The 14,548-nt window shown below is 30.0% G+C and overlaps 1 protein-coding gene across 1 annotated transcript in view; it reads right to left on the bottom strand.

Moving 5' to 3' along the window:
- LOC108773085 (uncharacterized) overlaps nt 1-4,736 on the bottom strand; it is a 29,453-nt gene extending 24,717 nt beyond the window's left edge. Inside the window, exon 1 of the mRNA XM_018538801.1 lies at nt 4,252-4,736. Coding sequence (XP_018394303.1) covers nt 4,252-4,289 — 38 coding nt within the window. The 5' untranslated portion in view covers nt 4,290-4,736. The remainder of the gene's footprint in view (nt 1-4,251) is intronic.
- Nucleotides 4,737-14,548: the final 9,812 nt, after the last annotated feature.

The raw sequence follows: 14,548 nt of genomic DNA, 5'->3' as shown, positions 1-14,548 counted from the left end.
AATAGCGAGCGCTCACTCAACTGTTGAGTCCGCTGAACGCGCCCAATGAGAAAAGGTTCGACGACTGTCTTTTGACCAAGCTTTATTCAACGGTGTTACAAGCAAACTGTAGACTAGCGAGCTAAGGTTGATGACAAGAGTACGGCTTAGAAAATTAGACTAACTCGAACTGAGCTAGAAGGATCTTTTCATTGACTAAAGAGGTGGAGTCTTCTATCAGCTCCAACCAATAACGTGAGATTTTTAAGTACCAAAAATGTATGTAAAAGGGATAAGGAAAACCTGGAAGAAAGTAACGATGACTCAAGAGTCTGTTAAAGAAGAGTCATAAAATAAATTCGTTAGACATGTACCCCTGTTTTGCCTATAATTCTAAAAACATCGTAAAACTGAATATTCGAAAGAGGTTTTCAAAAGGGAAATATTCAAAAGGGTTAAATTGAAAGGAAAATAAAAGGACAAAAAGGAAAGGAAAGTAATTGATGAAAGTAATAAAATAATGGCAGGGAACAAGGTTTATTAAGAAGGTTTAGGGAAAAATATGAAACTTTCCATGCGTTAAAACGTAACAACGGTTACGTGAGCGTAACAGTAGACGAATACAGTGACAAGCACCGCTGTTAAAATATTTATATTAAAGAAATTTATATAAAAGACAAAAATGTCCGCACAATTACGATATAAAGGAAAACATATTAAAAGTAAAGTTTTAGCAAGAAAAGAAAAATGCAAAGCGGCTCTTGCGAAGAAACGACAGAAATGACATAATCTCACTCTTGATAAGAGACGAGATATATCAAATCTATGTGATGATCACATTTGTATTGAAAGTGCGACGTTGCCATACCTACTAGACTTCGTCAATTCTCGAGAGAATGTATAAAATCAAGAGTTTTTTATTGATTCAAACTTTAATATCATATGGTGAATATTTATGGTCTTGTTACACATGTTCCTTCATCAATTCAACTACATAAGACTCGTTTTTCATTAACTTCTTGAAAGAGGTTTCGATGCTATATAAAAATTCGTGTCATATCACGGCGGAAATAGCTATACGACAATGATAAATATAGAAAAATCTGCGAAGTTTGATTGGTTATATGTTATATCTCAGGAACGGGATGGTAAATCGAGCTCAAATTTTACAGGCATAATACCTAAATTACTTGAAACAAAAGTTACAAGCTATTTTTATAAATAATGTGTTTTAGGGTATAATTCATTAATCGTTTTTTTTTAATTTTGTATAGCAAATGCAGTATCTTTTTTAAATACAATAATAAAAAAAAGTATGTGAATATTATTTTAATAAATAATTTATGTAAAATATATATCGTATTATTAAAAAAAGATTAATTTTAAAAAATCATTAAAAGCAAATAAGAACGTATTATAGAGATAACAAGTATGATTAATATATATTCTCATTATACATGATATAATATTATTAATAATAATATATTAAACCTATATATTAGTTAATATATAGTCTATAAATTAAATATATATATTACTATATATATATTCGTTATATAATACATACATATTTTTTATACTTGTAATTAATAAAAGACCTTATAATTTCTTGGTCATAAAATTACATCTCTCTTTGTCTAAAACCACACTAATGATTTACTGCCGATAAAAAAAATCACTAACTACTGAACCAGTAAAAAAACTCGCATACATAATTACTTTGCTGCTACTATAAAATTAAAAAATCTTTAATGCGTGTTATTAAGAGTGATTCTAAGTGAAATGTTTTAACATAATAAAATATTTAAATTAATGAATTATAAAATTTATTATTTGTTTTCATAAATTTTTCAAAGAAAAAAAATTTAAGGAAGAACATTACTGTTCGCTGTTGCGATATATTATATTAAGAATGCAAATGTTATTAAAAAATAAACACTAAAAATGTCTGATATTTTGATACAAAAATATAATGCTTATGCATAAATCATATAGATAATTTGCTATGCGCGAAACCAGTTATATTTCAAGTTCCGTTGGATTTTACATCATCTTTGTGTGTCTTATTAAATTAATGAAATATAATGTATCTTGAGAGATACACGCGCCGTTTATTAATTTTCGTAATGTAATATTTACATCAGTGGAACGTGTGTAATAGTCAAAAAAAACATTACTTATTTCAAACTTATATATATTAATTTTCTACACATGTGCGGAGAACTCTGGAAAATACCAAAATTCGAGTCTAAATGCAAACCCAGCGCATTCGATTAGGAAATTCCTAAAGTCAGTAATGACAGTGAATGTATAATAATAATAATATAATTACATAGATACAAGTGTATGAGTTGTCCGACATTGCGTGCACTGTACTTTATACGAAACTACAGTTTCAACATTCGTCGTCGCATTTTACAACCTGTGCGGCTGGTACAGGTTGCAAAGCTAGTTATCTGACTAGGGAGATTGCAAACACGAAATACACGTCTAACGAAATACACATTTCTCCTCTGAGATATCTCAGATTTTTCTTGTCCTTTCGTTTTGTCATCGCATTGTCGCGCAACATCAAGCTTAATCTACAATGTGCTCTTTGTTTCCTGTTTCTCCCTTTGTCTATTGCCTTTTTCGTTAAAACACACATTGTAGAGTAAGTTTGAGGCTATAAATGTAACATTTATTCGTTTCTTGTCGTATGACAAATTTTTCAAGCCTGTTAATTGGCTATAGGAGAGAGAGATTCAAAAACCTCTTTGTCCTGCAACCAATTAAAGATCATGGCATACAAAGAAACTCAAACAGTAAAACATGAACAGTAAGCGAATCAGCCAATCACAGTAGAGACTGTAAGATCGTAATGTAAATAGTAGCAATTTTCTTAATGTTTTTGTCTTACTGCTAACATTTTTTTGTACGTATAGGATTACTATATCTGAAAAGAAAAGAAAGAATACATATATATATTTTATAAAAAAATAGATAATTCCGGGGCGGAAAGTGGTATAATTGTTTGAAGTATTAAATGTAGGGGCGTTTAATAAAATAAATTTCTAAAACACATAATTTTTATTAACAATTCTGATTAATATAATTTTATAAATAAATAAATAAAAAGAAGTGAATTTAAATTGAATTACAGACTCTTTACAGTTAAAAAAAAACATCAAAATTAAACAAGTATAAAAGGCTATACAGAGTCATATGCTGTTAACGGAGCGTGGAAGATACAAAAAAATCTTACATTTAGATTCCAAAATTCGGAGTCGTATTTTTTATAAATAAAAAATTTTAACTAACGACCCGAAGTTTTATCTGAAAAAGAATACATGTGCTCCCTTAAAAAAGTACGGCTGATAAAACTCTATACCTGTGTGCTATGGTAACGTTTGAAAAATGTGTCGTACGAAAAAAACGGGCAAATGTAATATTAGCCAGTGACTCGATCATGAAGAAAGTATCTAATAAAAAAGTACACCTACGGAAGCATTGCGTAAAGCATGACAGGGACGTGTTTTCCACTTGGCAAGAAAAACCGATGTTTTCGCATTGCTTGCACTTTTTGCACTCAGAATCTTCTCTTTTCCTCTTCACACAATACTTACATATATATATATATATATATAGTTATGCTTTAAAACTCTTACGGTCAGAGTGAATCATCACTCTATAAAGATCGAAAATTGAGCCACTGTTTTTCGAAACTAACTCGTTCTTTCACTCTTTAAAGATAGATCCCACTCTGAAGGATTTATTAGAGAGTATTTGTCTTGTGCAAAAATGTTTGGAGATCAAGCAACGCGAACGGAGATTCAATCCCAACCACAATACCACAGCTCTCGTGTAGAACACCTCAAAGTGGAGCACACTTGCGAACGTATAGGCGAGTTTTGCGGCCCATCCGTTCATCGAGCGGCTTCTTGCACGCAGATCGTTCCGTTGTGGAAAAGTTTCGTCAAGGCCTTATCATATACGTGGCTGGGGATTATGTTGCAACGTGTTCAAGTCGCGATTTCATTTAGCTCGCCCGACCGTGTACTGCTCCAAAATTGGCCAATCGACTTTTGCGGGGCCGGCCATACGAACGAAAACAAATTTTCGCCTCGTGCAGTTACGCGGTATCCGGTATGTATATACTCGGCACAAAAATGTGGTCGCGCGACTTGCCGTGAGATGCGGTTCTAACGAAAGGAACGTGAGACTTGAAGTCGTTTCGACATCGAGGGAGAAGTGGGTATACATGTTAAAACGCGGGGGAACCCCGCGACTTACCTGGCAGGATCCACGTTCGGCATGTCCCCGTAGTTCATCGTGTCTATGTCGGCGTAGTCTCTGCGAGTGCACGCGCACCTGGCTGTCACTGACGAGAGGTGTGTGTGAGAGAGAGAGAGAGAGAGAACGGCCGCGTGCCGAGAGCTCCGAAAAGATGACAGACCACCGAGGTGGATGGTGCCGGGTGGATGGAAAGGAGAGAAATGAACGGACCGAATTGGCAACTCGCCGCTTATAGCTCCGCGCGAGGAGTGCTCCGAAAAATGCGAGAGAACAAGGAAACCGACAATCGCCGATTGTCGTTCACGCGCAACGTAGCCGCATGAAGCTGGGACGAGCGTGGGAAGGACACTTATACGGGGAGCATCGTCGATCGGAACTGGCAGGAATTGCAGCGGCAGCGGCGCCGTACCTCTCTCGCCCCTCCCAATTTCTCTCGCGCTCTCTCCCTCTGGAGCCGCGCGGCTCCGCGCGCGCCAAGTCCGACGAACTCTGACGAGGACTCCGGCGCGTCCTTATCACGCCGCGCGTTGCATTCACGCGTTAACGAGATGGACCGATGCACACACACACACACCCGGAACTCGCACCTCTCCCGGCTCTCCGAGGCACAGATCACGCAGCCGAACGGTGACAACGACGGCAATCCGTCCCGCAGCCGCACCGCACACCGTCCCGCACCGCGCGACCAGCTGGTCGTGGGCCTCCCACCAGCGCTCTCGTGTCGGACCACAATCCGTGAGCGCGATTGGCTGGCGAGAAACCACGCGAGCTCCTCCGTTTCCTCTCCGTCGGCATCGACGCCTTTTTCTCCCCTTTTCCACGTACGTACTGCTCGATTCATGCCTTATTATCAGTAACAATATACTATATCGTTACGGCAACCGTCGACAGACCGGGTTCACCGCTGGTTCATCAACGGAACAATATCTAGCTGCAATTGATATATTGATACTGATATTCGCGATAACCGTTATCGACGTGAACCGGCATCAATAAAGTAACGAAAACAGTAGAGAGAGAGAGAGAGAGAGAGAGAGAGAGAGAGAGAGAGAGAGAGAGCGAAGCAACGATCGATATATGATCTTGACACAGTCACGATACGAATACCCGGTAAATACGTAACAATAACATCTCTGAAAACAATTAAAAGTTTAAATTCAAGATGTAAGACAGTTACGATCAGACGTCTTGCAGATATTTGTGCGACAGCTGTCTAAAAGATGTGTCTAGGGTCTCTCTGTTTCTACCAATGTAGTTTAGTTTTAATCTTCGTTCAACGAACTCTTCAACTCTTTCTCGTTCTAAACATTAGAAAACATTGAGAGCAGTTAAACTGAGATTAAAGTTAACCTACATTGGTAGAAACTGGCATAAGGGACGTCATGTGTTCCGATTTTGGACTTCATAAAATTATCAGCAACATTATAATGGTCTATTCAGTAATATATACATATAACACACGTTGTACATAACAATTATATTATAAAGCGATCATAATATTAAAGGACTCCTTATTATAAAATAGTGTAAACAAATTTGAAAACGGCTATTAGGAGTGATGACTCCTAATAGCCGTTTTTAAATTTGTTTAAATTATATTATACATTGTTTTGAGTAGGAAATTATGATAGTAAATATTAACAATAAGAGTATATTTGTTGTCTTTTAGTTAAAATTTTCCCCACTCAACAATATATAATTTAACACATTATACATGTTGCATAACCTAACAGTTAGGAAATTATAACTAATAATTACATTATGCAATTAGTTGATGTTTGCTGGTTAATGTTAATTATGTTTATCAATATCTATCAATATTATAAATCGCCGGTATTTACTATCGCATTTATTATAAAAAATGATGAAAATTTATAATTCTTTTAATATAAAATTGTATTTTCTCCATTGTCTGAAAATATATGTGTATAATTCGTAAAAAATTGTCCCCTACTTATGGTATGTAATAAAAAGCTATGCGTTTACAGTCATTTATATAATTCTTTTACTCTCTTTTGCGTTGTGCTTTATTTTCAAGTTTCTTCAGTTATTCTTTTAATAGTAAAACAACGACTGAGATACCTGAGTCGAATAAAGCTAATCTAATTTTTCTATTTGTGAGGTTATTGAAATAAATTAAGCGAGAATAAAATCTTTATAATCGATCACTCTCTCACAAGACTAAAATATATTTGCTATGTAGAATATTTGTAAATGAAAGAAAAAAAAATTTATCTCTGACATTTGGACTTTATTACAAAAATATTATGAAGCTCCATTAAAAAAAAAATTAAAAATGACATAAAAAAAACTAAACATTATCTTTTTAAATCAGTTTTAAAATGATTATTCATAACAAGAAAATTTCTTAAAATGTATATAACTCTACTTTTAAACACTTAACAATTATCTTTAATTTGTAACTTTGTATTAGATCCACACTTGATTTGATAGATCTATCCGATATCTATCGATAAGCTATTATATTGTATATTAATAGAAAATATCATATTATTATTATTATTATTAAAATAAAACTGCTCCTACAGCATATTTATATTTATAGAATATTTCAGCATTTGAGCTTATTGTAGGAGCATTGCAACGAATATTTTTTACTATATAAACGAATTGATTGACCAATTTTCGTTAGTCGCTATAAATATAGTATGATTCGTGCTTTACAACGCGCCATCAGACACGACATGACAGAATATGAAGATGTCCCCATTTAGGCAACGCAAACTAAAAGTAACATAACATCGATGTCATAATTTCGTACTCAACAATATATATATATATATAACAATTGCATTGTCAAATACGAAATTATAACATCGTTACGTTACTTTTAGTTGACGTTGACTGTAGGCATAAAGTGCAGAATATTTTAATAACGTGACATAATAAAAATGTTGCAACATTCCTACGAAAATAGTCTAATATTGCTTCAAAGTTTTTGCTGTAGATGTTCCGTGCTGTGTTCGAGTTACGTACGATATATACTAATAATAAATCGATTACTAAATCGATCGTAGGCGACACTTATAATTAGTAACAGCAATTTTAGTAACAAATCTGACGTTGATTAATTCTGTGATGCAACAATATACATCCTATATATCTTATTGAACCCTTAATTTCTTACACAGATATTCCGTTATTGCACGTTCCATATCTGCTATCAAGCATGATATCGGCAAGTAAAATTTTATTTTGAAGTTTTTATTTGGACTCTTTTACAAACAATAATTGCGTCAGATATATAAGTCCTGATTAAAACGTTGAAATTTACGTAACATTTGCAATGCATTATTATCATAATAAGCACAACAAAAAGATAAAATTAGTTGCTCAGTAAAAACAAAACTGAGCTATGTAAATAATGGAGCGATCGATATCCACACGTGCACATGTACTCACAATTATATTACTTAGAAAGTGCAAACTCTACTCGCTAACTTTAATTACTTATAATGCTGAAATTATCGTGACTTTGATATTTTCGTGCGTTAAGACTTTTGACTCTAATTAACCTTTAGAATATATATCTATATACGCAGTTGAAATAATTTATTTGATATTTTACGTAACAGTACCTCCACATTTGCAAACATGCTTCTGTTATGAAATAATATAACATTATGAAAGTTCTTAAATAATGTAACTGTCCAAGATCTTATGCAAAAATTGATAAAAATATATTTTTATTACAATCGAAATATAGCGAGGCCCAGATTCGAATCCTAACTGACATAATATTTTTCGCAACAAATTATTTACAGTCTTTAAAAATTATTATTAATATAATTAAATCACTTGTAAATTTAATTTGTGACATTATTATATCTTAGTTTTATTTTTAATTTCGTTTTAAGACCAAAAATTAAATCGACGCGTAATTTAAATAGAACTAAATATGTACAACTCACACAAAGATGTTATACTAAGCACTAAAATTTAATTAAAAGATCGACACTATAGCATATTTTCCTATTTTAATAGAATATAATATTTATTATAAAAATGTTATATATATAATTGAAATAGCAAATTTTTGTAATTGTTTAATTAGAAATACATTGTGCATGTAATATATATATTTACATTATTAATGTAATAATTACAACATCTAATCGTAAATTTGATACAAATAATAAATACATATATAGCGCGTGTTATTAATAAAACATACATAGTAAAAAAAAGAGGTTTGTAAAAAAATGTACATTTGCAGTTCATGGCTGAAGTTTTTAAGATTAATGATTAGCTGCAATTAATTTTTTATCGCGACTGACGCAGTAAAATTATTTTTCTATATCATATTTTTGTTCATATATTTTCCTAACTTCGTTTCACGTCGGAAAAGAGTGATCATTTGACTTCTATACTTCAGAATATCGTGACTATCACGTTGAAAGGTCGATGGTCGCCTCGGACAGAAATATTATCTTTCGTCCGCCTTTTACAAGATTTTTTTCCATAACTGTTGGAAGTTTCCGCGTTTGAAGTTTCCGCATACGAGATACTAAAGAGCTGATCAATTAATTTAACTCGAAGGACGCGCGCGCTGCAGACAAGGGAAGAGAGAGGCTGCAACCTTCAATATTTGACGTACGAAACTTCTTTTCTCAACCTTTCTTATTTTCTTTTTATTTTTATCGAAAAAATTGATAAATAAATTTATTGGTCACTTATTTCTTTAATTTTTATTTTCTTTTTGACGCAAAAGGATTTTATAATGCGCATCTCTTCTCACCCTAATCATGATAATAACTATCGATAACAATACAATTTAATAAAAAATCAATAAGTTCTTTAAACCGATGTACATATTTATAAATCAGCTTTGTAATACCACAAAAATACTACGTCCATACAGATGCAAAACATAATTAAATATGCCATCTATAATGTATTATCTCTCATTAATAATTACTTTCTGCAAGGAGAATAAGAAAGTCAAAACAAAATCAATTTAATGTCATTGACTAATTATTATTATTGTCTAATTATTGACTGAATTTATGTCTTTTTCATCTCACATGGTTCGGTCGATGTGATGTCAATTGATATTATTTTGACTTTCTTGTCTCTTTGGACCATTCAATATAAAATTGGTTGCGTTCAGCAGAGAAAGCAGCTTTGCAACTGTTGTAAAATTCTTTAATATGATTGGTCTTGCCCTTATTTTCTCATTAGATTTAAATGTATAAGCTAATCATATTCAAAAATTTTACAACAGTTGCAAAGCTGCTTTTTCTGCTGAACGCATAGCCATTAATTAATATATCAGTTGTGGAATATCAAGTTAAAATAAACGCGGTAAAGTAATTTTCTTTACAATTTTTTTTCATTCTGTATATCTCTAACTATATGTCTCTATTTCTTTTTTAAAGAAATCTATACTATATCTAGACGCATCAAAATAAAACCTAATTTTGTGAATTTTTTTTGCAGAAAAACGGAAAGAGATAAAGAAATCGTATTTTTTTGTATTTTTTCTCTTTATAATTGAAATTTTATTAAAAAATAATTAAAAATGGTAACGTTATTATTATTCTTGTAAAGCTTGTTTTAAAAATCACTGTTTGCGATGAACATGGTCATTTCCACAAAATTTATTTGAAAGCGAACGACACAAGTTCTATAAAGTTAAAATATGAATCTAGTCCTTATCATAGCCGAATTTTTTAAAATATTCTCGCGTTTGGACAAGATAACAAATATCAAAATCAAAATCAAAATCGATTTTTCGCTAAAAATTGTGTTGGTCTTTTATTGTAAATAAATGGGGCACCATAAAAGACCTATGTCACAAGCAGTGTTTTTCGTTATCTAGATAAAATTATCTACATAATCATCTAGATGAAGAAATAGTTTTATCTTATCTTTATCTAGATTATTAAGAATATATACTATCTTTATCTTATTTTAGATTTAAAAAAAATGTTATCTTCTTCAATTTATCTAAGATTGTAGAAGAGTATTGCAAGAAATTTTTATGTGAACAATCAACCTCCAGTAGTGATGAAAATTTTTTTTGCGGAATAGACAAAAAATTGATAGTTTGACACCAGTCATTCAAAGCGACATTGAATACATCATTACCATTATCAGCGCCAGTAGAACATCTTTTTAGTTGCGGATAATAAATATTAATTCCATGTAGAAACCGTTTATCAGATGATATGTTCGAAAAATTGTTATTCTTAAAAAATAAAGATTTATAAAAATATGAATATATTTTTAAAAGTTTTTTAATTTCATCTTTTATCTAGATTAATGTAAAATTAATCATCTTCATCTTATCTAAGATAAATTTTTGTGTCATTTATCTATATCTAGATAATTTTTAATTATCTAAGCGCAGCACTGGTCACAAGAACTATGTTTAATGTCTAGAAAAAGTATGTAAAATTGCAAGTCGCTAATTACAGTCAAGCCATCTTTATGTTTTGAGAAAAAATAGTTGAAAGTTTTGTTTACAATACAAAAACGCGTCTAATGTTCTATTTTTATTAGAATACCAAAACATTAAACGTCCAAACGACAATTACTATTGCCAAACCGATCGAATTATACAGTTTAAAGGTTTGGTGAGTATATTAAAAATGAGAAAGATCTTTCTTTATACCTATAGAGAATTTTGGAAGATCCTATTTCAGATATACATTCATCTAATAAACTCGGCGCGCTTGGCCATGTTTGACTATATTTAATCATGTGTAACTTTTACATTTTTCGATTTATAATTTTGCAAATTAACATTCTTTAGATCCCAAACAACATGCATGTCCATAAACGAAAGACATCTCTTCAAGATACTTAAAAAAACGTCTTTAAAAGGCATCTTTAAAACGTCGTTATACTTCGCTTTTAAACTTTTTGTTGTCTGAAATATCAAACTTTAAAAATATGTAAGAAAAAACCAATTGTTTTTTATTCTTCTATAATAGGTATATATTAAATATAGAAGACCCCTTCAATATAGAAAGTGTGACATATAATGCAGTCAAAAATACTAACATTCTGTGTTTGGAACACATCCGTATGCGTAGGTGCAGCCACTTGGCGTCTGTTACCAGCGTATCACATGTTCATTGCATGCAACACTTTAAATTATTGTAATAACGCTGTGAATGCTGGAAAAGCACTGATTTTAGAATATTTTGTTCCAGTATACAGAAAATAAGTCTGTCGTTATTTAATTCCTGCACAAATGATATTTCGAAATAATATTATCAATATATTATACTTATATCTATTTTTTTTAATATCTTATCGATAATTTATTATCTCGGATTGCACCCGATCGAAGTCTCGATCAAAGTTACAGTATATTTAATTGACCAAATATAAACATTTTTTTCCTTGCGATTTTGGCTTTAATAGTTGTATTCTCGATATTGTAAATGCTTTCAATTTTTTCTGAATAAAAGTATGTCACATTTTCAAATATATTTTTGAATGAACGTATTTCATTCAGAGACAACTGCGTACTAGATTATTCGTAATTCAAAAGTTACATAAATGACAATTTAACGATTGACATTTGACATATTTAAATCATAGCCAAGTCCCTGTCGAGACCAGATTATATAAAATGTCTACTACATTGTCGGAGATAAAATTTAGTGCAAAAATGATATCGATATAAAATTTTAGCAACTGCCTAAGTTCGCGAATTCATGACGAGCTTTTATTAAACTGTGTGTGCTTCTATTTCTATTTCATAATATATATATAACGTAAATTACATATACATGCTAAGCAGTGTTTAAGAATTGCGCTATCAGTGCTATTCTCTTTCTCTTCCTCTCTCTTTCTCTCTTATTCTATCTTTATCATTCATTAGACTTAAAATAAAGACAGATTGATGCACAGTGCTGATAGCGCATCCCTCAAACACAGTCTAAATATGCACCATATACTAATATCGTAATAAACGTGTTCTGAATATGGGAATTTTTTAATTTATTAATAAAATATGACAATAAAATTTTAAATAATATTTAGCATAATTTCATACAACAGGTAATAAAAATTAAAAAATTCTTGTTTAATAATTTTTTAACTTTTCCACGTCTAGATTTTTAAAATCAATAATAAATGGATCATATTATGGAGTTTATTAATAATATATTAAGAAAAAATTAAAATATTTAAAAACAAATATTTGAAATGTTTTCTTCGATATTTATTAATTACTAAAAAAATGTGACTGAAACAGAATATATACGAGTATTTTATTTTTCTCTTATTAATTATAAAAAAATAGATTCTTTATTTGCAAAAATAAAATTTTATGTCGCTGTATTCAAATAGAATTTTAATGAAATAAATATTATAATCTACAAATAAATTTTGAAGTATCTTCTTTTCAGCCAAATGCTGAAATATAAAAAATTTAATAAGGGAGGATCCAATATGTAAGAAATAAAATATCTTTATGAGGATGAATAAAAGTTTGTGTGGTGTGTACGTATGTGTGCGTTTGTAAACAAAACGTACATTTAAAAAAATATCTATGTCTAAATAAAAAATGTATCAAGCTAATTGTTTATCTTATATAACTTTTTTCTTCAGAATAATTTCTTCTTTTTATTTATATTGTCTATTTATACCTAATATATTAAAATAAATATTTGTTAAGACTGTGAAAAGTATAAATTTTTGTAATAGAAAATAAAAAATAATGAAAATAAGAAACAAGATTATGATAAAAATAGGATAAAGAAGAAACTGTAATAAAGACAATTGTCTTAATTTATTGCGAGACTCGGAATAGCAGGAGGCGTAGATGTGCAGTCTTTCACCTGCAATATACTTTATCAAAAAAGAGCGAATTAAATTTGTTTTGGATGATCTACAATAATTTATTATAGTGAGTAAATAATAAGTATCACATATACCACATATGTGGTAATAATAACGCCAACTTAAATAGAATAATTTGTAGTTAATTGATAGAAACTTTTATACAAATTTACCAAAGAGTCAGTAAATCTTAAAATATAATGTAATTAAATGTAATTAAATGTAAATATATGTAAAAAAATCGCTATAATATCATAATATCATTGAATACTGATCCCTCTTTGAACTCTCAAAGAGCTAATTAACTAAACTAGTTTGTGAGTTATATTAAAATTATTATTTACATATGTCGCAATTCATAGTCTATTCTTATCTTAAGTAATATCTTAAGATGTTAATATACTTCTATGATTATCTTATTTTTTAACATTTTAAGACTGTCTTAAATATACTTAAGACGATTTTAAATATAAGAATAATATTGAATATAAGAATCGACTATGAATACCAGCCTTAAAGCAGATATAATAAGATAATAATATCGAACAGCATTTTACACTTATGAATTTCAATTTGTCATATTTTTAACAAATATTTATTATATAAATGTGTGAATATATTAAATAAGTGAATATATTAATGTAATTTCGCAAAAAGAAGAGAAATATAATTTATTTATAGTCACTATTTACTTATTAAAAGAAAAGACTATTAGTTAGAACAAAAGTTCATAAATGCAAGAAACATCAATATTCAAGCAGTTGTAACTTTGTTTAAAATAAATGAAATTTAAATTAAAAAAAAAATTTTTAAGCGTAAAATTTCTATTTTTGGAAGGCCACCAAGTCTCTTAAGAGTTTCTGTGAGTTTAGTATTTTTGATATATAAATTATGAGTTGAAGAAAATTAGGAATTTTCTTTTCGCTTTATAGGTTTGTCATGTATTAAAAAACAAATTTACAAAAATTTTCGATTTTTTAACATAAAACTTAAGATGTTCTTTTAAAAAATGCTTTTCTAAATATATTCTTAAGATTTTATTGTTATTAAATTGTTACGGATTAAATAAAAGAAACATTTTTATTTTAATTGCTTATAATTCCGTCAAAAACCATCATATCACAATTCAGAAAACAGATTCTTAAAGCTAAAACTTTATTCTATCGAATGGTATGGTTGCTATTTTTTTTTTAAAGCATAGATATAATAGAAATAAAGAAACGCTACGAACTTTTGTTCCTATCCATCAAAATATATTTTCAATTTCTAGTTAATAAATCATCCATGTGAGGATTACGAAGATAGCATTATGATATAATAAAATGACAATGTAGATATTAAATAACATTACGATCATTCTCAAATACAGAATATAACATTCACACGCTGATATGTGCTTGATACAATATACTCAATTTATAAAATATATTTTAAATACTGTAACTTATATGTACAAATTTATTCTATACAAAAT

This window comes from Cyphomyrmex costatus, unplaced genomic scaffold, assembly GCF_001594065.2.
Source record: "Cyphomyrmex costatus isolate MS0001 unplaced genomic scaffold, Ccosl1.0 scaffold199, whole genome shotgun sequence".
In the NCBI taxonomy this organism is placed as follows: Eukaryota; Metazoa; Arthropoda; class Insecta; order Hymenoptera; family Formicidae; genus Cyphomyrmex; species Cyphomyrmex costatus.
The sequence above is the reverse complement of the archived record's forward strand: the minus strand, read 5'-3'. Positions and strand labels throughout refer to the sequence as shown.